Genomic DNA, 19,361 nt, shown 5'->3' with positions numbered 1-19,361 from the left:
TGACTGTCGTCTGTCTCCCACAAACAGACAACACTCGTCGTGTTATATCATATATCTCCCATAAATAAAGAACACACGTGACTTATAGCCATGCTATGACATGTATTCACTAGACTATGAGTTTATAACCTAGACCTTGACCGACGAATGCAAAAATGCAAAACAAGTAAACAGAATTACTGCTCAGTATCCAAAAATGAAACCTTCCTCCTCTAAATCATCTTAATTACCCCCAAAAAACGAGATTCTCAAAACATTAACGGATTTTGATAATCCTCTGGCAAAAGAAAATGCACTCAGCGTCAATGCGTGTGACCCAAAGGACGTTAACATTTTCACAAACAAAAACAAGTTGTTTCTCAAGATTTGTCAAAGTTCTCGAGTTTCTCTTGTAAACTCCTCAAAGGCACATTAAGCCTCCCGTAAACCATCACAGATACTGTTAGGCTTTGAGAACATCAGTCTTAGAGCGAGCAATTTTCAAAGAATTTATTTTTGCTTGGTTTATTTTACCCCTGAGCCATCGTGAACCCGTGTGATCCAGTTTCCTTTTTACATTTAGTCAAGTTTTGACTAAATGTTTTAACATAGAGGGGGAATCGAGACGAGGGTCGTGGTGTGTGTGTGTGTGTGTGTGTGTGTGTGTGTGTGTGTGTGTGTGTGTGTGTGTGTGTTTGTGTGTGTGTTTGTGCGTGTGTGTGTGTAGAGCGATTCAGACCAAACTACTGGACCGATATTTATGAAATTTGACATGAGAGATCCTGGGAATGATATCTCCGGATGTTTTTTCTTTTTTTTCTGATAAATACTTTTGATGACATCATATCCGGATTATTGTAAAAGTTGAGGCGGCACGGTCACACCCTTATTTTTCAATCAAATTCATTGAAATTTTTGTAAAGCAATCTTCGACGAAGGCCGGACTTCGGTATTGCATTTCAGCTGGGTGGCTTAAAAATTAATTAATGACTTTGGTCATTAAAAATCTGAAAATTGTAATAATTTTTTTTTTATATAAAACGATCCAAATTTACGTTCATCTTATTCTACATTATTTCCTGATTCCAAAAACATATAAATATGTTATATTTGGATTAAAAACAAGCTCTGAAAATTAAAAATATAAAAATTATGATCAAAATTAAATTTCCGAAATCGATTTAAAAACAATTTCATCTAATTCCTTGTCGGTTTCTGATTCCAAAAACATATAGATATGATATGTTTGGATTAAAAACACGCTCAGAAAGTTAAAACGAAGAGAGGTACAGAAAAGCGTGCTATGCAGCACAGCAAAACCACTACCGCGCTGAACAGGCTCGTCAGTTTCACTCCGTTATGCACAAGCGGCGGACTACGGTCATTGTGAAAAAATGCAATCCGTTCAGTTTCATTCTGTGAGTTCCACAGCTTGACTAAATGTAGTAATTTCGCCTTACGCGACTTGTTTCACAATGTAGTCGACAGTTTGTGATTTCCAATGCGACTCGCTGTAAGCTTATCTGTAATAGCACGTTATTATGTATTACTTTAGATATTTTTTTTTTATCATGGGTTTTATGAATTTTCTTCTCTTATTCTTTTATAATTATTAATTAATGACCTATATGTGCTGATGACCAATTTAATTTCCTTTGTTGGATCAATAAAATGTTATGAGTTATGAGTTATGTACCTCTGAATCTAAACGAAACAAACGGCTGTGATTCACTTGAACTCTAGCGATGGCTTTTGACTGTTCAGAGGATCTGGCGATAGGCATTACCGTCGTCTGCTACGAGAACCACGACCTTGCGTGACCCTGCTTCCGTGCTTTTCTTTTTTCAAACTTTCAAAACTTCGAATTGTACTGATCTTGTCTTGATGAAAAAAGAATTCTTTTATGATTTAAGAATGTTTGTGTAACAAGGTGTCAATTTATTATTTCGATTTTAAAAGTTAGGTCTAGCGCCAAAACGCACCGTCCCATTTTGTTATCAGACATCTGCAAAATTAATTCTTTAAAAATTGCTCGCTCTTTACGTGTGGCAACTAGGATGTTCAAAAGCGGTGAGTGTGTAAATGAAAGGGTATTTGTACTGTGTGTAAAAGCCTGACAGTATCTATGATGGTTTACGGGAGGCTTACTGTGTGTAAAAGCCTGACAGTATCTGTGATGGTTTACGGGAGGCTTACTGTGTGTAAAAGCCTGACAGTATCTGTGATGGTTTGCGGGAGGCGTACTGTGTGTAAAAGCCTGACAGTATCCGTGATGGTTTACGGGAGGCGTACTGTGTGTAAAAGCCTGACAGTATCTGTGTTGGTTTACGGGAGGCGTACTGTGTGTAAAAGCCTGACAGTATCTGTGATGGTTTACGGGAGGCGTACTGTGTGTAAAAGCCTGACAGTATCTATGATGGTTTACGGGAGGCGTACTGTGTGTAAAAGCCTGACAGTATCTGTGATGGTTTACGGGAAGCGTACTGTGTGTAAAAGCCTGACAGTATCTATGATGGTTTACGGGAGGCGTACTGTGTGTAAAAGCCTGACAGTATCTGTGATGGTTTACGGGAAGCGTACTGTGTGTAAAAGCCTGACAGTACCTGTGATGGTTTACGGGAGGCGTACTGTGTGTAAAAGCCTGACAGTATCTGTGATGGTTTACGGGAGGCGTACTGTGTGTAAAAGCCTGACAGTATCTGTGATGGATTACGGGAGGCGTACTGTGCCTTTAACTAACAGTTTCTTTCTTTCGTTCTTTTTCTTCGATATCTGTTGGTATTTTTTGTTGTGTAAACACCAGTCAAGGTTAGCCTGACCTGGCCTTTAAAATCCCACAATGCTTGGCCGCTTTGTCTTTTTTCGACATATAAATCTCAACCTTGTAAATGTCTAACGTTGGGCGTGTCAACTCTTCCTCGGCCTCTGATCCTGCCGTGCAGGAAACAACATCACCAGTTCCCGAACTGTGTATCAGATGGGGTTTTATTTCTTCACGTTGAAAGGTAATAGCTAATTAAGGCTTTGAACTGAGACTGTAGAAGCCACTCTAATGAATGTTGTTGAGACGTGACCTAGCTGGGTGGGACCACCCCTTTAGCCTTATCGTTGACGTTTCAACGGTCATTCCGGATGTCAAGAAATGGCAATGAAATAAGTTCGGGGGTGTGTGTGTGTGTGTGTGTGTGTGTGTGTGTGTGTGTGTGTGTGTGTGTGTGTGTGTGTGTGTGTGTGTGTGTGGAGCGATTCAGACTAAACTACTGGACCGATCTTTGTGAAATTTGACATGAGAGTTCCTGGGAATGATATCCCCGGGCGTTTTTTTATGTTTTCGATAAATACCTTTGATGACGTCATATCCGGCTTTTTGTAAACGTTGAGGCGGCACTGTCACACCCTCATTTCTCAATCAAATTGATTGAAATTTTAACAAAGCAATCTTCGACGAAGGCCGGACTTTGGTATTGCATTTCAGCTTGGTGGCTTAACAAATAATTAATGAATTTGGTCATTAAAACTCGAAAACTTGTTATTAAAAAAAAACAATTTTTAAACGATCCAAAAACAATTTCATCTTATTCTTTGTCATTTTCTGATTCCAAAAACATATACATATGTTATATTTGGATTACAAACAAGCTCTGAAAATTTAAAATATGAAAACTATTATTAAAATTAATTTTCCGAAATCGATTTAGAAACAACTTCATTTTATTCCTTGTCGGTCCCTGATTCCAAAAACATATAGATATGATATGTTTGGATTAAAAACAAACTCAGTACGCTAAAAAGAATAGAGATACAGAAAAGCGTGTTATCCTGCTAAGCGCGACCATAACCGCACTATTCTGGCTTTTCGATTTCACTGCCTTTGCCACGAGCGGTGGACTGACGAAACTACGAGTATGCGGTCTTGGTGAAAAAATGCAGTGCGTTCAGTTTCATTCTGTGAGTTCGACAGCTTGACTAAATGTTGTTATTTCGCCTTACGCGACTTGTTCAATTTTGTTTAAAACTGACACCTTGATCAATCTGCATGATTAATTCAGCCCGCACTTTCCGCTCTGGAGAGGAACCAGCCAGGCTGTTGATTTCCTGTATGTGCCCAAGTGAAAGGATGCACTTATTCCATGTAAAGATATGTGCGCACGGAAAAGATCCTGTCATCCATATCAGAGTTCGGTGGGTTATAGAAACACGAAAATACCCAGCATGCTTCCCCCGAAAGCGGCGTATGGCTGCCTAAATTGCGGGGTAAAAACGGTCATATAGTGTAATTAACATTTCCCGTAAAGATCTGTACAGATGTGTGGTGGTGGACAAGGTTGCTTGCGCGAAAAGGGAGGTATCTTTAACAAAATTTGATAAATACCTTTTTAAAAAAGGGGAGAAACACGCGTCACCACTAGGCTTTCTCACCACGCTTACTTCAAGCTTGGAGATTACAAGGCACCTGTTGTTTATTACTGTTTCGTCAAAACGTTCAGGCCGTTGTGGTTGTAATTCCCCATATGTTTTACAAATAAAAAAATGATGAACCGAAACAGAGACAGATAATAGGGAGAGAAACAGGAAAAGATTATGGCTAATAAGGGGGGAGGTGTGAAGTGTCGAAGTGACTCAGCAGAAGTGCAGTGTCGTCTTCCGAGGGTAGCCTACCGCAGCGACCCGACATCCCCCCCTGGAGCGTCTGTAAAATCGACAAGTCTGGCAGCGGAACGAAATTCAGAGGTGGTTGGAGCAGCGAGTGCAGGGACGGGGCGGTGTGAGAGCACAACGGGACAAGGGAACAGGTGTAAGGACAAAAAAAAATAAAAAATAAAAAAAAATAAGGGGGGAGGGGGGGGGTCTTGGGGATGGGAGGGAGACGGGTTTCCGAGTCGTAAATGCTGAATTTCCTGCAAGTGAGGTAATAGATTAATCTTTCGGCCGATGATTTTATCCGCTCTTGCTTTTTTTTGGAGGGAGGGGAGGGATTAACAAGTGCAATTAGGGAAGCAGTAAGAAAACAAAAAGTAGAGGAGGAATTGACTGAGTGCAGAATCGCAAATTAAAAACAAAAATGGACACAATGTGTCCTTGCTTATTTCGTACAAAGCCATCAATTATTACACAGAGAGATAGAGAGAGAGAGAGAGAGAGAGAGAGAGAGAGAGAGAGAGAGAGAGAGAGAGAGAGAGAGAGAGAGAGAGAGAGAGAGAGAGAGAGAGAGAGAGAGAGGGAGGGAGAGAGAGAGAGAGAGGGAGGGAGAGAGAGAGAGGGGGAGAGAGAGAGAGAGGGAGGGAGAGAGGGAGGGAGGGAGGGAGGGAGGGAGGGAAGGAGAGAGAGAGAGAGGGAGGGAGAGAGAGGGAGAGAAAGAGAGAGGGACAATGACAAATCTTTATTTTTCGAGGGTGACATGAATAAGCATAGATATGCTTTTTTGCATCTGGCCCTCGCCCTAAAGAGGGACTAAACTATTTTACTATAACTATGACTAGGGGGAAAAAATAAAATAAAAAAGGTTACATAAAAACATTAATGGTAGAACATATAAGTTTATGTACATGAAGCGCATTATGTAGAAGCATTGTAGAGAGAGGGAGGGAGAGAGTTAGAGACAGAGAGAGAGACTTATAGAGAGGGAGAGGGGGGATGGGGGAGGTTCTTGGTGATGGAAGACTTGACTTCACACAGTTTCACTGGTGCCTAAATCGAAGGAAATGTCTCCGTATTGTATTTGATAAACTCGTTCATGGCAAGCAGATCAAAGGAAGCGAGAGAGGACACACACACACACACACACACACACACACACACACACACACACACACACACACACACACATAAATATAATAGAAAAAGAAGCTATTGCTGTTGCTACTGATGCTAATAATTAATTGTCCACAATGACGGACCAGATTCGAACCCGTTATCCAAGAAACCCAAGTCCAGTGCTCTACCACCTGAGCTACCCGGCCTCTCATATTGTGTCTTCTTTCTGTCTCCAGTTGGCCTGGTCATCGCTATCAGCGTGGGAGTGGTGGTGGTTGCAGCGATGCTGTTGGTGTTGGTGCTGTCGTTGATTTGCTCAAAGCATCTCCCTTGTCACAAGCAGGCAGACTTCTTCACCGACAACTCGGTAATAACACAATAATAGACGTTTTCCAGAAATAACTCTGTCAGGATTTTCAGCGGTCTGGAAGAGTTAAAGTCCCTTGAGAGTTATTTTCGAAAATCGTCAATTGCAACAAGTCTAAAAAGATCTACTACTGGGTATTTTTTGGGTGGTTTTTGTTTTGCCACTGCTGGTTTGTTGCAGAAATAGTCAGAGCGAAAACTGGTATGCAACAACTGTTTATTTTTTTAAATCAACTAATAGTTTCTTGCCTTTCGGGTAAGATACACGCCTAAAAACAACGGAGGGACTCTTCACCATTTTAATCCATTTGTAGAAAAAGAATCAGGTTATTTGAGCCATTCATTTATGAATGCAGTCTTATTAGTGCCATTTTCTCAAAACCAGGTTTTTCGAGTTAAACCGTTGTTGCTCTGACGGGATGAAGTATTGAGGGGAGGAACAAGAATGAGGACGAGGCTAATACAGAGTGTTACTCGTCTGAGGTTTCAACATGACTTCTCTCTTTCTCGCGATTAGATCCACAACATATGTTAACTCTCCATAAAACCGAGCTTCTATCTGTCAGTCTGTGGGTCTGCCTGCCTGTCTGTCTGTCTGTCTGTCTGTCTGTCTGTCTGTCTGTCTCTCTCTCTCTCTCTCTCTCTCTCTCTCTCTCTCTCTCTCTCTCTCTCTCTCTCTCTCTCTCTGTATTGTATAAAGGACAGGTTGGAAGAATAGGCTTTGCCTAAAACCTTTATCCTTTTGTAATAAAGTTCTGAGTCTGAGTCTCTCTCTCTCTCTCTCTCTCTCTCTCTCTCTCTCTCTCTCTCTCTCTCTCTCTCTCTCTCATTCTTTCTCTCTCTCTCTCTCTCCCTCCATCCTCCTCTCTCTCTCTGTCTCTCTTCCGTCTCTGTCTCTCCCCTCTCTCTCTCTCCTTTTTTCTCGCTGTCCATTCTTGGAATGTTTCATTCATGGGGGCTTTAGCCATTCTTGTTTTATCAGGAAGACCTTCAGGCTATGTGGCATTTCATTTCCCACATTCTAAGACCAGGATTAGATCTGACACCAACTTTGAATAACAAATGAGGTATCTAAATTCCGAATACAAAAAAAACGTAATTGCCTTACCAGCAAGTTTTATCTTTGCAACGAATGTTCTTCTTTGTGAGTCCCTCTTGAGGTTGCCGAAATTTGTTAAGCTTATGACAAGGAAGTGGTTCAAGGAAACCTGCTCGACAAAATCTGTATGTTTTATGAACTGAATACGACCGTTCGTGCATGACCTTTCTTCAGCTTAATGAGTTGGAGGAGAAAATGTTGATGGATGGAGGGAGGAAGGGAGGGAGTGTATATCAATTGATGATGATGATGATGATGATGATGATGATGATGATGATGATGATGATGATGATGATAACCACGACGACGACGTGAGTTATAAATCGAACATGTCATGTTTTGACGTTGATGAAGATGACAATGACGACGACCACCACAATGACGAGGATAACGAAGAAAATGATTTTCACGACGACATATAACTACGACGCAATAACACCACAACACACCCAACAAATCCCTGACTGACGGCAGATTCTTTACGTCTCTCCGACCTTAAAAACCTATAACTTAATGGACGTTAAGTGGCAATGCGCTAAAGAACTCAGTGACTGACATTTAATTATTCACGTTCTCGCAAGACTCTAAACGGATTAACTCAGGAACATTAACTGCCGATGCAATAAAAAGAACTCATTGCCACGAACATTTTTTTTACGTTCTCATTTGCCTCTTAAACATGATTATAACAGCAATAAACCGGCGCTAAAAAAAAATTTAAAAAAATCAGCAACAACAAAGCCGTTCACTGACTCACTTGCAATCTTCTCGCAAGCCTTTTGACTCAGGAACATTGCTGTAGAAAGAACTCATTACCACGCGAAGTTTTCTTTTTGTTCTCATAGGCTTCTTACAGATACCACATAAAGAAACCCGCGTTGCGATGAAAAAAAACAAAAAAACAAAAAAAACACTCATGCAGTGACTCACTTGCATTGTGTCGTAGACAATTTTCCTATTTAATGTATTCATTTTAATGGACAATAAAGTGTTGGTTTTGTTGTTGTTGTTGTTGTTGTTGTTGTTATTGTTGTTGTTATTGTTGTTCCACAGGACTCATCAGGACGCCATCTGCTGGAGGTGACAATCGAGAACAACATCGTGTCCCACAGTGCACCAGACTTTGAACTTCACATCCGTCGCCTGCGCGTGGGACGGCTTCTGGGCCGAGGCGCCTTCGGGCAAGTTCACGCGGGGATGTTGTTTGGCTGCCAGTACGACGTCAAGAAGAACTTCCATGTGGCCGTGAAAAAGATAAAAGGTGTGTGGTTTGGATGGGGTGCGGGTGGAGGGGGTGCGGGTGTATATGCGCGTGTGTGTGGTTGTGTGGACGGATGTATGTATATCAATCAATCAATCAAATCAATATGAGGCTTATATCGCGCGTATTCCGTGGGTACAGTTCTAAGCGCAGGGATTTATTTATTTTTATTTTTTTAATTTTTGTTTATGCAATTTATATCGCGCACATATTCAAGGCGCAGGGATTTATTTATGCCGTGCGAGATGGAATTTTTTTTACACAATACATCACGCATTCACATCGGCCAGCAGATCGCAGCCATTTCGGCGCATATCCTACTTTTCACGGCCTATTATTCCAAGTCACACGGGTATTTTGGTGGACATTTTTATCTATGCCTATACAATTTTGCCAGGAAAGACCCTTTTGTCAATCGTGGGATCTTTAACGTGCACACCCCAATGTAGTGTACACGAAGGGATCTCGGTTTTTCGTCTCATCCGAAAGACTAGCACTTGAACCCACCACCTAGGTTAGGAATGGGGGGGGAGAAAATTGCTAACGCCCTGACCCAGGGTCGAACTCGCAACCTCTCGCTTCCGAGCGCAAGTGCGTTACCACTCGGCCACCCAGTCCTATATGTGGGTGTGATGGGCCTCGATCAAGTCCATGATGACATCTTGTTGCGTGCATGCGATCGTATGTGTGTGTATGTGTGTGTGTGTGTGTGTGTGTGTGTGTGTGTGTGTGTGTTTGTCTGTGTTTTTCTGGGTGTGTGTATGGAGCGGGGGGGGGGGGGGGGTGCTGGGCCTTTGCAAAAGTCTACGATGGCGCCTTGTGCGGTTGCCAGTAAGACGTATAAAGAAGAGCCTCCCCGTTGTGTTTCTGGAGCCTGAAACAGGCGCCCAAAATATTCGTGCCGATGCAAACAACATTGAACTTCTTTCATGATTGTTTTTTCCCTTTTTTGTTGATTTGTTAACGCCCGTGTCCTTTGTGTTCTCGTTTTATCTCTTTTTAAATAGCCTTTTTCGTGAATATGTAAACGCCTGTGAGTAAGCGCATTGAAGACAACTCGCAGGAGCGTATGGGAGTAATCTCCCTTCGTGACCTACATAAGGTACATGACCATGCAGGCTACTTGTTATTGGTGATTTGTGCCACTCGATAATCGGATCAAAATCTCTTATTTTCCTGATGATCTAATTAAGTGTCTGGCCTAAATTTGCTGAATGAAAACCCGATAATCGTTTCAAAATATCGAATTACCCTGATGATTTAATTAAGTGTCTGATCAATTGTTTTTAATTAAAAACCCGAGTGAGGCCTCGAAAGAAGGAGGGGGGGAGGGGGAAGTAATTTGAGGAGGGGATGAGTGGAGGGCTGGATCGAGGGTCCTTGGTGCAACGAATGTGTGTTAGCAAGGGTTAGGGTTCGAGATGTGAGATTGGTAAGGAAACGATTTTAATACTCATTATTGATAAAGTGGGTGTATGTGTGTGTGCTTGTGTTTGTGTGTGTGTGTGTGTGCATGCGTACGTGCGTGCGTGTATGTGTATGTGTGTGTGTGCGTGTGTACGTACGTGCGTGTGTGTGTGTGTGCATTTGTGTGTGAATGAAATGACACTATGGAATGAATGTAATAGTTGGCGTATGAAAATGAGTGCAATAACTTTTGTGGACGAGTTTATAACAAAGTGTGGCTGTTGTATGCAGACAAGGCAGCGGACGACGAACGCAAGGCTCTGCAGGAAGAACTGGAACAGATGCTGCTGGTGGGACCTCATCCCAACATCATTCAGCTCATCGGATCCTGCATGCACGACGGTAAACCATGTTTCAACAGTTTTTTGTTTTATGCAGGAAATATGGGGTGGCATGTTATACAACATCTCTTGGGTCCGCTCTCTCTCTCTCTCTCTCTTTGTCTCTGTCTTTCTCTTCTTCTTCTTCTCTCTCTCTCTCTCTCTCTCTCTCTCTCTCTCTCTCTCTCTCTCTCTCTTTTATCTTTCAAGCTCTCTTTCTCTTTCTTTCTTTCTCTCTCTTACCAACTCACCTCCTCTTTCTCTCTCTCTCTCTCTCTCTCTCTCTCTCTCTCTCTCTCTCTCTCTCTCTCTCTCTCTCTCTCTCTCTCTCTCTAATGCCAAAAGGCATTATTTTAATAAACTTGTTTCTGAGAAGAAAGATACTGCTTCCTTATGGAGAGCAATAAACGAAGTAACTGCAAAATCAAAAACCCGACAACATTCAACTTCGGTTGGTATTTCACCCAGTGCCTTTAATGATTATTTCTTATCTCTTCCTAGTAAACTTTTGGAGTCTACCTATAGGGAAAATGACAAAAGCGAGTATGAATGCCCACAATTTCTTCAATTATTTTGCCAGGCCAATATGAAAGAAGTTGAACCTTTTAACATCCCATTCATTGCAGTCCACGATGTCGGGCGACTAATAACTGACTTGAGTAATAAAAAGTCAATGGGACCCGATAACATACCCGCTTCCTTACTCAAGTTAGCGTTACCCTTTCTTGTTGAGCCAATTACGTATGCGTACAACTTATGTATTGACCGAAATGTGTTTCCAGAAATATTTAAAACCGCAAAAGTAATTCCACTTCCCAAAACAAAAGACTTAACCGACATAAACAATTTTAGGCCAATTTCGCTATTGTCTGTTCTATCAAAACCATTAGAAAAACATGTACAAAAGTGCTTGCTTCTGCACATGGAAAGCCGTGGTCTTTTCGCTCCATCTCAATCAGGATTTCGCCCTAAACATTCGTGTCACACAGCTCTCGTTAAACTATGCGATACATGGCTCTCTGCCATTAACCATTCGGAAACAGTCGGCGCCGTCTTCCTCGATTTTAAGAAAGCGTTTGATATTGTTGATCACACAATTCTGTTAAAGAAATTATCTTGTTATTTAGGCGACGAATCCTACTTACCTTTTTTTCGTTCTTATTTAGCGAACAGAACGCAGTTTGTCTCCCTTAGTGGTAACCGTTCTTCGATAGGACGGCTCATGCACGGCGTCCCACAAGGATCAGTTTTGGGCCCACTTTTATTTTGCATTTACATTAATGATCTACCACTCTATATATCAGACAAGACGGTTATTAATGACCTTTTCGCAGACGACTCGTCTCTTTACACGTCCGGTAAAAGTGTACAATCTATAGAAACCTCTCTTCAAACGAGTTTGAACAACATATTTGATTGGTGTAAACAAAACTCAATGATTATACACCCAGGCAAAACTAAATGCATGGTGATCACAACACGACAAAAACACCAACTCGCTCCTCTGAATCTTCATCTCAGTTTAAATGAGTCACCCATTGAGCAAGTAACCAGCCATCGTGTTCTCGGGGTCACAATAGACGCTGAATTAAAGTGGCAGTCCCACCTCAACCGTGTTACCAAAACCTTATCTAAAAACTTGTTCCTTCTCTCCAAATTAAAGCATTACGCTGATACCTCAGCACTCAAGTTGTTTTATTTTGGTCATATTTTATCTCATCTGAATTGTGCATCTACACTTTGGGATGGTTGTAGCGATGTTCACTTAAAAAAAGTAAATTCTCTTCACCGTCGCGCAGCCAAACTTATCATGCCGGGTCCGCAAACATCAACAGATCAAAAGCTTAGCATTCTTAATTTTTTATCACTTAAAGATCAGTTATTTTTTAATAAGGCGCTTTTAATGTTTAAGGTACAAATAAACGAGACCCCACAGTACATGCGATCATTATTTCAGAAAGCAACAGACAGATATGGCTCAAACAAATTAATTTCCCCGCTACCCCGTATTGATTTATATAAAACCAGTTTAGCGTTTTCGGGCTCAACAATTTGGAATTCGCTACCATGTGAGATAAAGGGGTCAAGCACGATTAAACACTTCAAATCGCAGCTTCGCAAATATCTGCTGTCACGAACAGTTACATTCTGAAACTGTTTCCAGCAAGAATGCATTGCTATCACTAACCTCTATATATTTTGTTGATGATGATAATGATGTTGACGATGATCAGGATGATGATGATGATGATGATGATGACGATGATGATGATGATGAAGTTGTTGTTGTGTGTGTGTGTGCGCGTGTGCGTGTGTGTGTGTGTGTATGTGTGTGTGCGTGCGTGTGTATGTGTATGTGCGCATATGTGTATGTGTGTGTGTGTGTGTGTATGTATGTGTGAGTGTGTGTGTGTGTGTGTGCGTGTGTGTGAGTGTGTGTGTGTGAGTGGGTGTGTTGTATTGAGTGCGAACGTGATTGCAGGCATGCGGCGCGCGTGTGTGTGCGAGTCGAATTTTCGTTTTCTTTGTATTATATTGACATACATGTACATTTTAATGTTCTATTATGCATTATGTAGTCGTATAGGTAATGTTGAAATTAGTAATACTGTATGATTGCGATTGACAATTGTCCTTTTATTGTCTTTATTTTTATGTCTTAGTTTAGCAGGGACAGATTGTAAGACTAGGCGTGAGCCTAAAATCTCCATCCTTGACTAATAAAGTTCGTTCGTTTGTTCGTTCGTTCGCTCTCTCTCTCTCTCTCTCTCTCTCTCTCTCTCTCTCTCTCTCTCTCTCTCTCCTACACACACACACACACACACACACACACTCACACTCACACACACACACACACCTCCTCCCCCGCCCGAGAGAAGTTCAAATTTTACGCCCTCACGGCAAAGCCAATAAGGGCATGTTCCCGGGTTTTAACCCGACTTTAGATGAGATACACAAGTGTATGCGTGTTTAGGTGGTATCAGCCTTCTGCACTTACCACCTAAACACGCATACACTTGTGCCATCATCATCATCATCACTTGTGCCATCTGCACTTATGGCAGAATGACCGAGATCTTTTACGTGCCACTGTGGTGACACGGGGGTGGGAGATGGATACCGTCTCTGGGTCTGCACATAAGGTTGACCTGTGTCCGTCCCGGCCCGGATTCGAACCAGCGACCTTTCGATCACAAGTCCAGTGCTCTACCACCTGAGCTACCCGGGCCCCTCTCCCCCGCCCCCACACACACTTTTGTCAAGCGTACTCCTAGCGAAATATCATGTTCTTGGTCTCAGACCCCGTAAAATGCCACGGGTTGAGACGAACATGTCAACTTGACACCCGCCCGACACATCCACAGCATCCGCTCGGACTTTTTATTGATTTTCTATTTTCTTTATTCCCATCCTACATTTCAAACTTGTACAGGAAATATCCTAGGCTGCGAGCAACAACTTGGATTGTTTTGTAGTTGGTTGGTTTTAGTGTTTTATTTTTCTTCGTCTCGCTGTTCGGGATGACATTACAAGATGTGAGATCGACAAGAAGAAAGAAGAAAGATAGTTTAATTTGGGTTTTGTTTGTTTGTAAATACGGTTTGCGATAAATTAAAAAAAACCGCTGCGACAGAAGAGACCCAGTGACGTCAAACGCAGAAAAATCTCAAAATCACGAATCAAATGTTGTCACTGTGATGTGTTTCTGACTCTTAATCCTGCACTTGCAAACGTCGGACACGTCAGTGACATGCAACAATTATTTTGTCTTCTCTATTTTTCCAATGGCGTGACTGTATCATCGCATCGCTGGGGAATCCGGGTCGCTATCTCCCAGTGGAAAGCTAGCAGAAACAATAGTCGCGCTACCTAGGTGTGTGCGTGTTGAGATTTAGTAAGCAACCTGCGCTTCTGGCAGCGGTGACACGAGGTTGGGGCATGGATACCGTTTCTGAATCATCACATAAGGTTGACCCGTGTCCGTCCCTAACTGGATTTGAACCCATGGCCCAAGGATCAGAACTCAAGTATTCTACCAACTTAGCAACATGCCCCCTCCAACCCCCTAAGCCTAGTCTGAACAAAAGATAATCAGATTCTTTTCCGATATGTCAAACATGTATTAGACCTTTGCTTCGTCATGTATGTGCAACAACAACAACAACAACAACAACAACATGAGCAACAACAACAACACAAAAACACTATTGATGCAAATGTCAAAACTCGATGTCCGCAGTGAAGAAAAGGCATCATGTGACATTCACAGGCTGCATTAGCTGGCCTACATGAATTTTACATCCCTTCAAACGACAAGAGATCGTATGGCGACATTCGTTTCTCTCAAAAACAAACACTGTATATTCCTTACAGAATTTTCTTTCTTTGCTTGCGTTATCTTCTTACGTTTCAAGCAAATCTCACAAGATATTAATCTTTCTTGCCAAAAAAGTACGTGATTTTAAAAGCATTTCGAGCACAGATTTGGAACTTCGGATATAAGCTGGTTCGCTCCGTCAGTTCGTGTTGGTTGGCTCTCTCTCGCTCTCTGACCTTACACATTTTTTACTTTGCACCTAGTCATAAACATTTATGAACTACAATGTTTCTATAATGCGCTTATGTACATAAACTTACACTATTTCACTAATTATGTATTCATGTAGTAGTAGTTATTATAGTCGATTTAGTGCCTCTTTAGGGCGAGGGCCAGATGCACAAAAGTATTCCTATGCTTATTCTGTTACCCTCGAAAAATAAAGAATTGTCATTGTCATTGTCTCTCACTATCACTCTCTCTCTTTGTCTGCCTAACCAGCACGGTTGGCCTAGTGGTAATTAAGGCGTCCGCCCCGTGATCGGGAGGTCGTGGGTTCGAACCCCGGCCGGGTCATACCTAAGACTTTAAAATTGGCAATCTAGTGGCTGCTCCGCCTGGCGTCTGGCATTATGGGGTTAGTGCTAGGACTGGTTGGTCCGGTGTCAGAATAATGTGACTGGGTGAGACATGAAGCCTGTGCTGCGACTTCTGTCTTGTGTGTGGTGCACGTTAAATGTCAAAGCAGCACCGCCCTGATATGGCCCTTCGTGGTCGGCTGGGCGTTAAGCAAACAAACAAACAAAATGTTTCTCTGCCCGGGTCTCTCCTTCTCTCTTTCTCGGTCTTAGCCACACGCACGCACACAGACACACAGACACACAGACAGACACACACACACACACACACACACACACTCCACCCACTCTGTACCCAGGACCAATTAACCTACTTACGTGCTTGCACGCAGTGTATCTATCGGGGGAGCACTTGTTCAAATCAGTGTTGATGTTTTTGCCCCACATCTAAACAGTTTTTGCTGAGAGTCCCTCTTTGTTTAAACGGCTTTTCCGAATCCCAATTACTGGATAAAGGATCTTTTTTTTAAAAGCGGTTTTATTGAGGGCAATAAATATATAACAATCGGCCAGTTTTATTTCGGTTCTTGAAAGTTCGTCTTGTGCAAACTGTCCACCTTCTTGTACTCCTTGCCTCCCACACAATCATGCACTAAACTGTTGTTCTGTCTGTCTGTCTGTCTGTTTGTCTTTTCCTGTCTCTGTCTTTATCTCTGTCTCTCTCTCTCTCGGTCTGTCACTCTCTCTGTCTCTCTCTCTTTGTCTCTGTCTCTCGGTCTATCTCGGTCTCTCGGACACTCTCTCTCTCTCTCTCTCTCTCTCTCTCTCTCTCTCTCTCTCTCTCTCTCTCTCTCTCTCTCTCTCTCTCTCTCTCTCTCTCTCTCTCTCTCTCTCTCTCTCTCCATTCTTGGAATGTTCCTTTCATGGGGGCTTTAGCCATTCTTGTTTTATCAGGAAGACCTTCAGGCTATGTGGCATTTCATTTCCCACATTCTTGTTTTATCAGGAAGACCTTCAGGATATGTGGCATTTCATTTCCCACATTCTTGTTTTATCAGGAAGACCTTCAGGCTATGTGGCATTTCATTTCCCACATTCTTGTTTTATCAGGAAGACCTTCAGGCTATGTGGCATTTCATTTCCCACATTCTTGTTTTATCAGGAAGACCTTCAGGCTATGTGGCATTTCATTTCCCACATTCTTGTTTTATCAGGAAGACCTTCAGGCTATGTGGCATTTCATGTCCCACATTCTAAGACCAGGATTAGCTGTGACACCAACTTTGAATAACAAATGAGGTATCTAAATTCCGAATACAAAAAATACGTAATTGCCTTACCCTCAAGTTTTATCTTTGCAACGAATGTTCTTCATTGTGAGTCCCTCTTGAGGTTGCCGAGATTTGTTAAGCTTATGACAAGGAAGTGGTTCAAGGACACCTGCTCGACAAAATCTGTATGTTTTATCAACTGAATAGGACCGTTCGTGCATGACCTTTCTTCAGCTTAATGAGTTGGAGGAGAAAATGTTGATGGATGGAGGGAGGGAGGAAGGGAGGGAGTGTATCAATTATTGATGATGATGATGATGATGATGATGATGATGATGACGATGACGACGATGATGATGATGATGATGATGATGATGATGATGATGATGATGATGATGATGATGATGATGATAACCACAGACTGTGGATGTACCGGATCACAGATGGGGAAAAAACGCTTCTTTAAAAAAACGCCCTTTTTGCCCATGTGGCGTTTTTGTTTAACCGTTTTACCTCACTAACCTCTTGTCCTTTCACTTTTATCATTGACCTAGTCCTGTTGTTGTTGTTGTCGTTGTTGTTGTTGTTGTTGTTGTTGTTGTTGTTGTTGAGTGCAAAAATTACCCCTATACAGACATGTACTTGCTCTTACATCTCTCTGCTCTCTCTCTCCCTCTCTCGCTGTCTGTCTGTCTGTCTGTCTGTCTGTCTCTGTCTCTCTCTCTCTCTCTCTCTCTCTCTCTCTCTCTCTCTCTCCATCTGTCTCTCTCTCTCTCTCTCTCTCTCTCTCTGTTTCTCACTCTGCCCCCCTCCCCCTTCTCTCTTTATATCTCCCTCCCTCCCTCCCTCCCCCTTTCTCCCTCCTCCTTCTAATTTAACCCCTCACACTAACTTCACTACCCCCATTTCTCCAAAACAGGCAGCCTTCACATCATCATGGAGCTTGCAGAACAGGGTGACCTACTGAACTACTTACGCCAGGGCAAGCTGCGACACGAGCAGTACGTGAGCGTGGGACCTGACGGCACACTGCGCGAACAGAAGGCTCTGCACGTCACAGACCACTACGAGCTCATGCTCTTCTCCTGGCACATTGCCAAGGGCATGAGTCACCTGGAAAGCGTCAAGGTGAGGCCATCTAGCAACGTTTAATTATTGACAAAACGTTACATTCACAAGGTGAGGCGTCAGATGGCTAGGGATCTTCTCTTCTCCTGGCAATTAGCCAAGGGCATGAGTCACCTGGAAAGCGTCAAGGTGAGACCATCAAGCAACGTTTCATTATTGACAAATCATTTGATTGCCTCATTTGCGTGTGTCTTCACAGCAAGCCGCTGAACGTTTTGTCAAGATAAGTGTTGTCTAATCAGGGTTTGTCTGTGCACTTAAAAGACCGCTGGATCGATATATCTGTGAACGTAACGTTTTGTTTTGTCAATGATTAAACGTTCCAACAACATACCGTTCTTGTTTTCTTATTATAACGTAGAAGTTTACTTTCTGACAGATTTTTCTTCTCAGCACAAAAATCAGTGTTTTGGGCAGTGCGTTGAATCGTGTCCATCATTTAAGTGCAGAATTATTGATACATCTGTCAACGTCTTTGTTGTTGTGCGTGCAGTGTATCCACAGAGACCTAGCTGCCAGGAACTGCCTTCTTACCTCTGGTCCGGCAGCCAAGCTGTCAGACTTCGGACTGTCCAGAGATGTCTACGAAAACGGTTACTACCTCAGGCACTCCAAGGTATTTGCTGAAATGTCAGACCATTTTAGAATGAGCGTCAGCTTTCTGTTTGATTGTAATCAATTAAGTTTAATTGACTCTTAAGTGCTTGTGGCACGTAACAGACCTCGGTCATTCTGCCTTAAGTGCAGGTGGCTGGTTACACCTAAACACGCACACACCTGGGTAGCGCGCGCGACTCTCGTTGCTGCTAGCTTTCCACTGGGAGGAAGCCGCTAGCGACACGAATTTCCCAGCAGTAGGATAATAAAGTAAATGTCGTGTTCTTGTTCTTGTTCTTGTTCTTGTTCTTGTTCTTGTTCTTGTTCTTGTTCTTCTTCTTCTTCTTCTTCTTCTTCTTCTTCTTCTTCTTCTTCAGCATTCGATGATGGTTGTGTCCATATGATCTCCACAATGTGGGAAGACAATGCTCGTGGCGAGTGAGGTTCACAATGTGCACGAAGACAATGCTCGTGGCGAGTGAGGTCCACAATGTGGGAAGACAATGCTCGTGGCGAGTGAGGTCCACAATGTGGGAAGACAATGCTCGTGGCGAGTGATGTACACAATGTGGGAAGACAATGCTCGTGGCGAGTGAGGTACACAATGTGGGAAGACAATGCTCGTGGCGAGTGAGGTACACAATGTGGGAAGACAATGCTCGTGGCGAGTGAGGTCCACAATGTGGGAAGACAATGCTCGTGGCGAGTGAGGTCCACAATGTGGGAAGACAATGCTCGTGGCGAGTGAGGTACACAATGTGGGAAGACAATGCTCGTGGCGAGTGAGGTACACAATGTGGGAAGACAATGCTCGTGGCGAGTGAGGTACACAATGTGGGAAGACAATGCTCGTGGCGAGTGAGGTACACAATGTGGGAAGACAATGCTCGTGGCGAGTGAGGTCCACAATGTGGGAAGACAATGCTCGTGGCGAGTGAGGTCCACAATGTGGGAAGACAATGCTCGTGGCGAGTGAGGTCCACAATGTGGGAAGACAATGCTCGTGGCGAGTGAGCTGATTGAGGCCATCTTCGTGTGGATTGTATCCATTGTTTTTCTTTAGGAAGGTGCATTTTTGCCTGTTTCGGATTAGGGTCCTGACTTCACTGTATGTGAGGTTAGAAGGTTGTGATGGCTGCTCAGTTTTTCTGCCCTCCTTTGCAAAGTAAAGTCAAGTAAATGAAAATGAGAGTTTGCCCCTGTCTTTCCCAGCAGGGCCGAGT

At 42.8% G+C, this 19,361-nt stretch overlaps 1 protein-coding gene across 1 annotated transcript; it reads left to right on the top strand.

The window, feature by feature from the left end:
• The first annotated feature begins 9,268 nt into the window (after positions 1–9,268).
• LOC138965603 (fibroblast growth factor receptor 4-like) lies at positions 9,269–18,282 on the top strand. The gene is made up of 5 exons (XM_070337783.1): positions 9,269–9,290; positions 10,158–10,268; positions 17,333–17,541; positions 18,035–18,157; positions 18,262–18,282. Exons 1-5 carry the CDS (start codon positions 9,269–9,271, stop codon positions 18,280–18,282), a joined length of 486 nt encoding a protein of 161 aa, XP_070193884.1.
• Positions 18,283–19,361: the final 1,079 nt, after the last annotated feature.

Source organism: Littorina saxatilis, linkage group LG4 (assembly GCF_037325665.1).
Source record: "Littorina saxatilis isolate snail1 linkage group LG4, US_GU_Lsax_2.0, whole genome shotgun sequence".
NCBI lineage: Eukaryota > Metazoa > Mollusca > Gastropoda > Littorinimorpha > Littorinidae > Littorina > Littorina saxatilis.
The sequence above is the reverse complement of the archived record's forward strand: the minus strand, read 5'-3'. Positions and strand labels throughout refer to the sequence as shown.

What these genes read in the sequence shown, in the direction of transcription:
- LOC138965603 (XM_070337783.1), top strand. Translation starts at nt 9,269, where the DNA reads ATGGCGCCTTGTGCGGTTGCCA. An exon ending in GGCGCCTTGTGCGGTTGCCA is followed by an intron (nt 9,291 to 10,157) that starts GTAAGACGTATA and finishes TGTTGTATGCAG; the next exon opens with ACAAGGCAGCGGACGACGAA. An exon ending in CGGATCCTGCATGCACGACG is followed by an intron (nt 10,269 to 17,332) that starts GTAAACCATGTT and finishes TCTCCAAAACAG; the next exon opens with GCAGCCTTCACATCATCATG.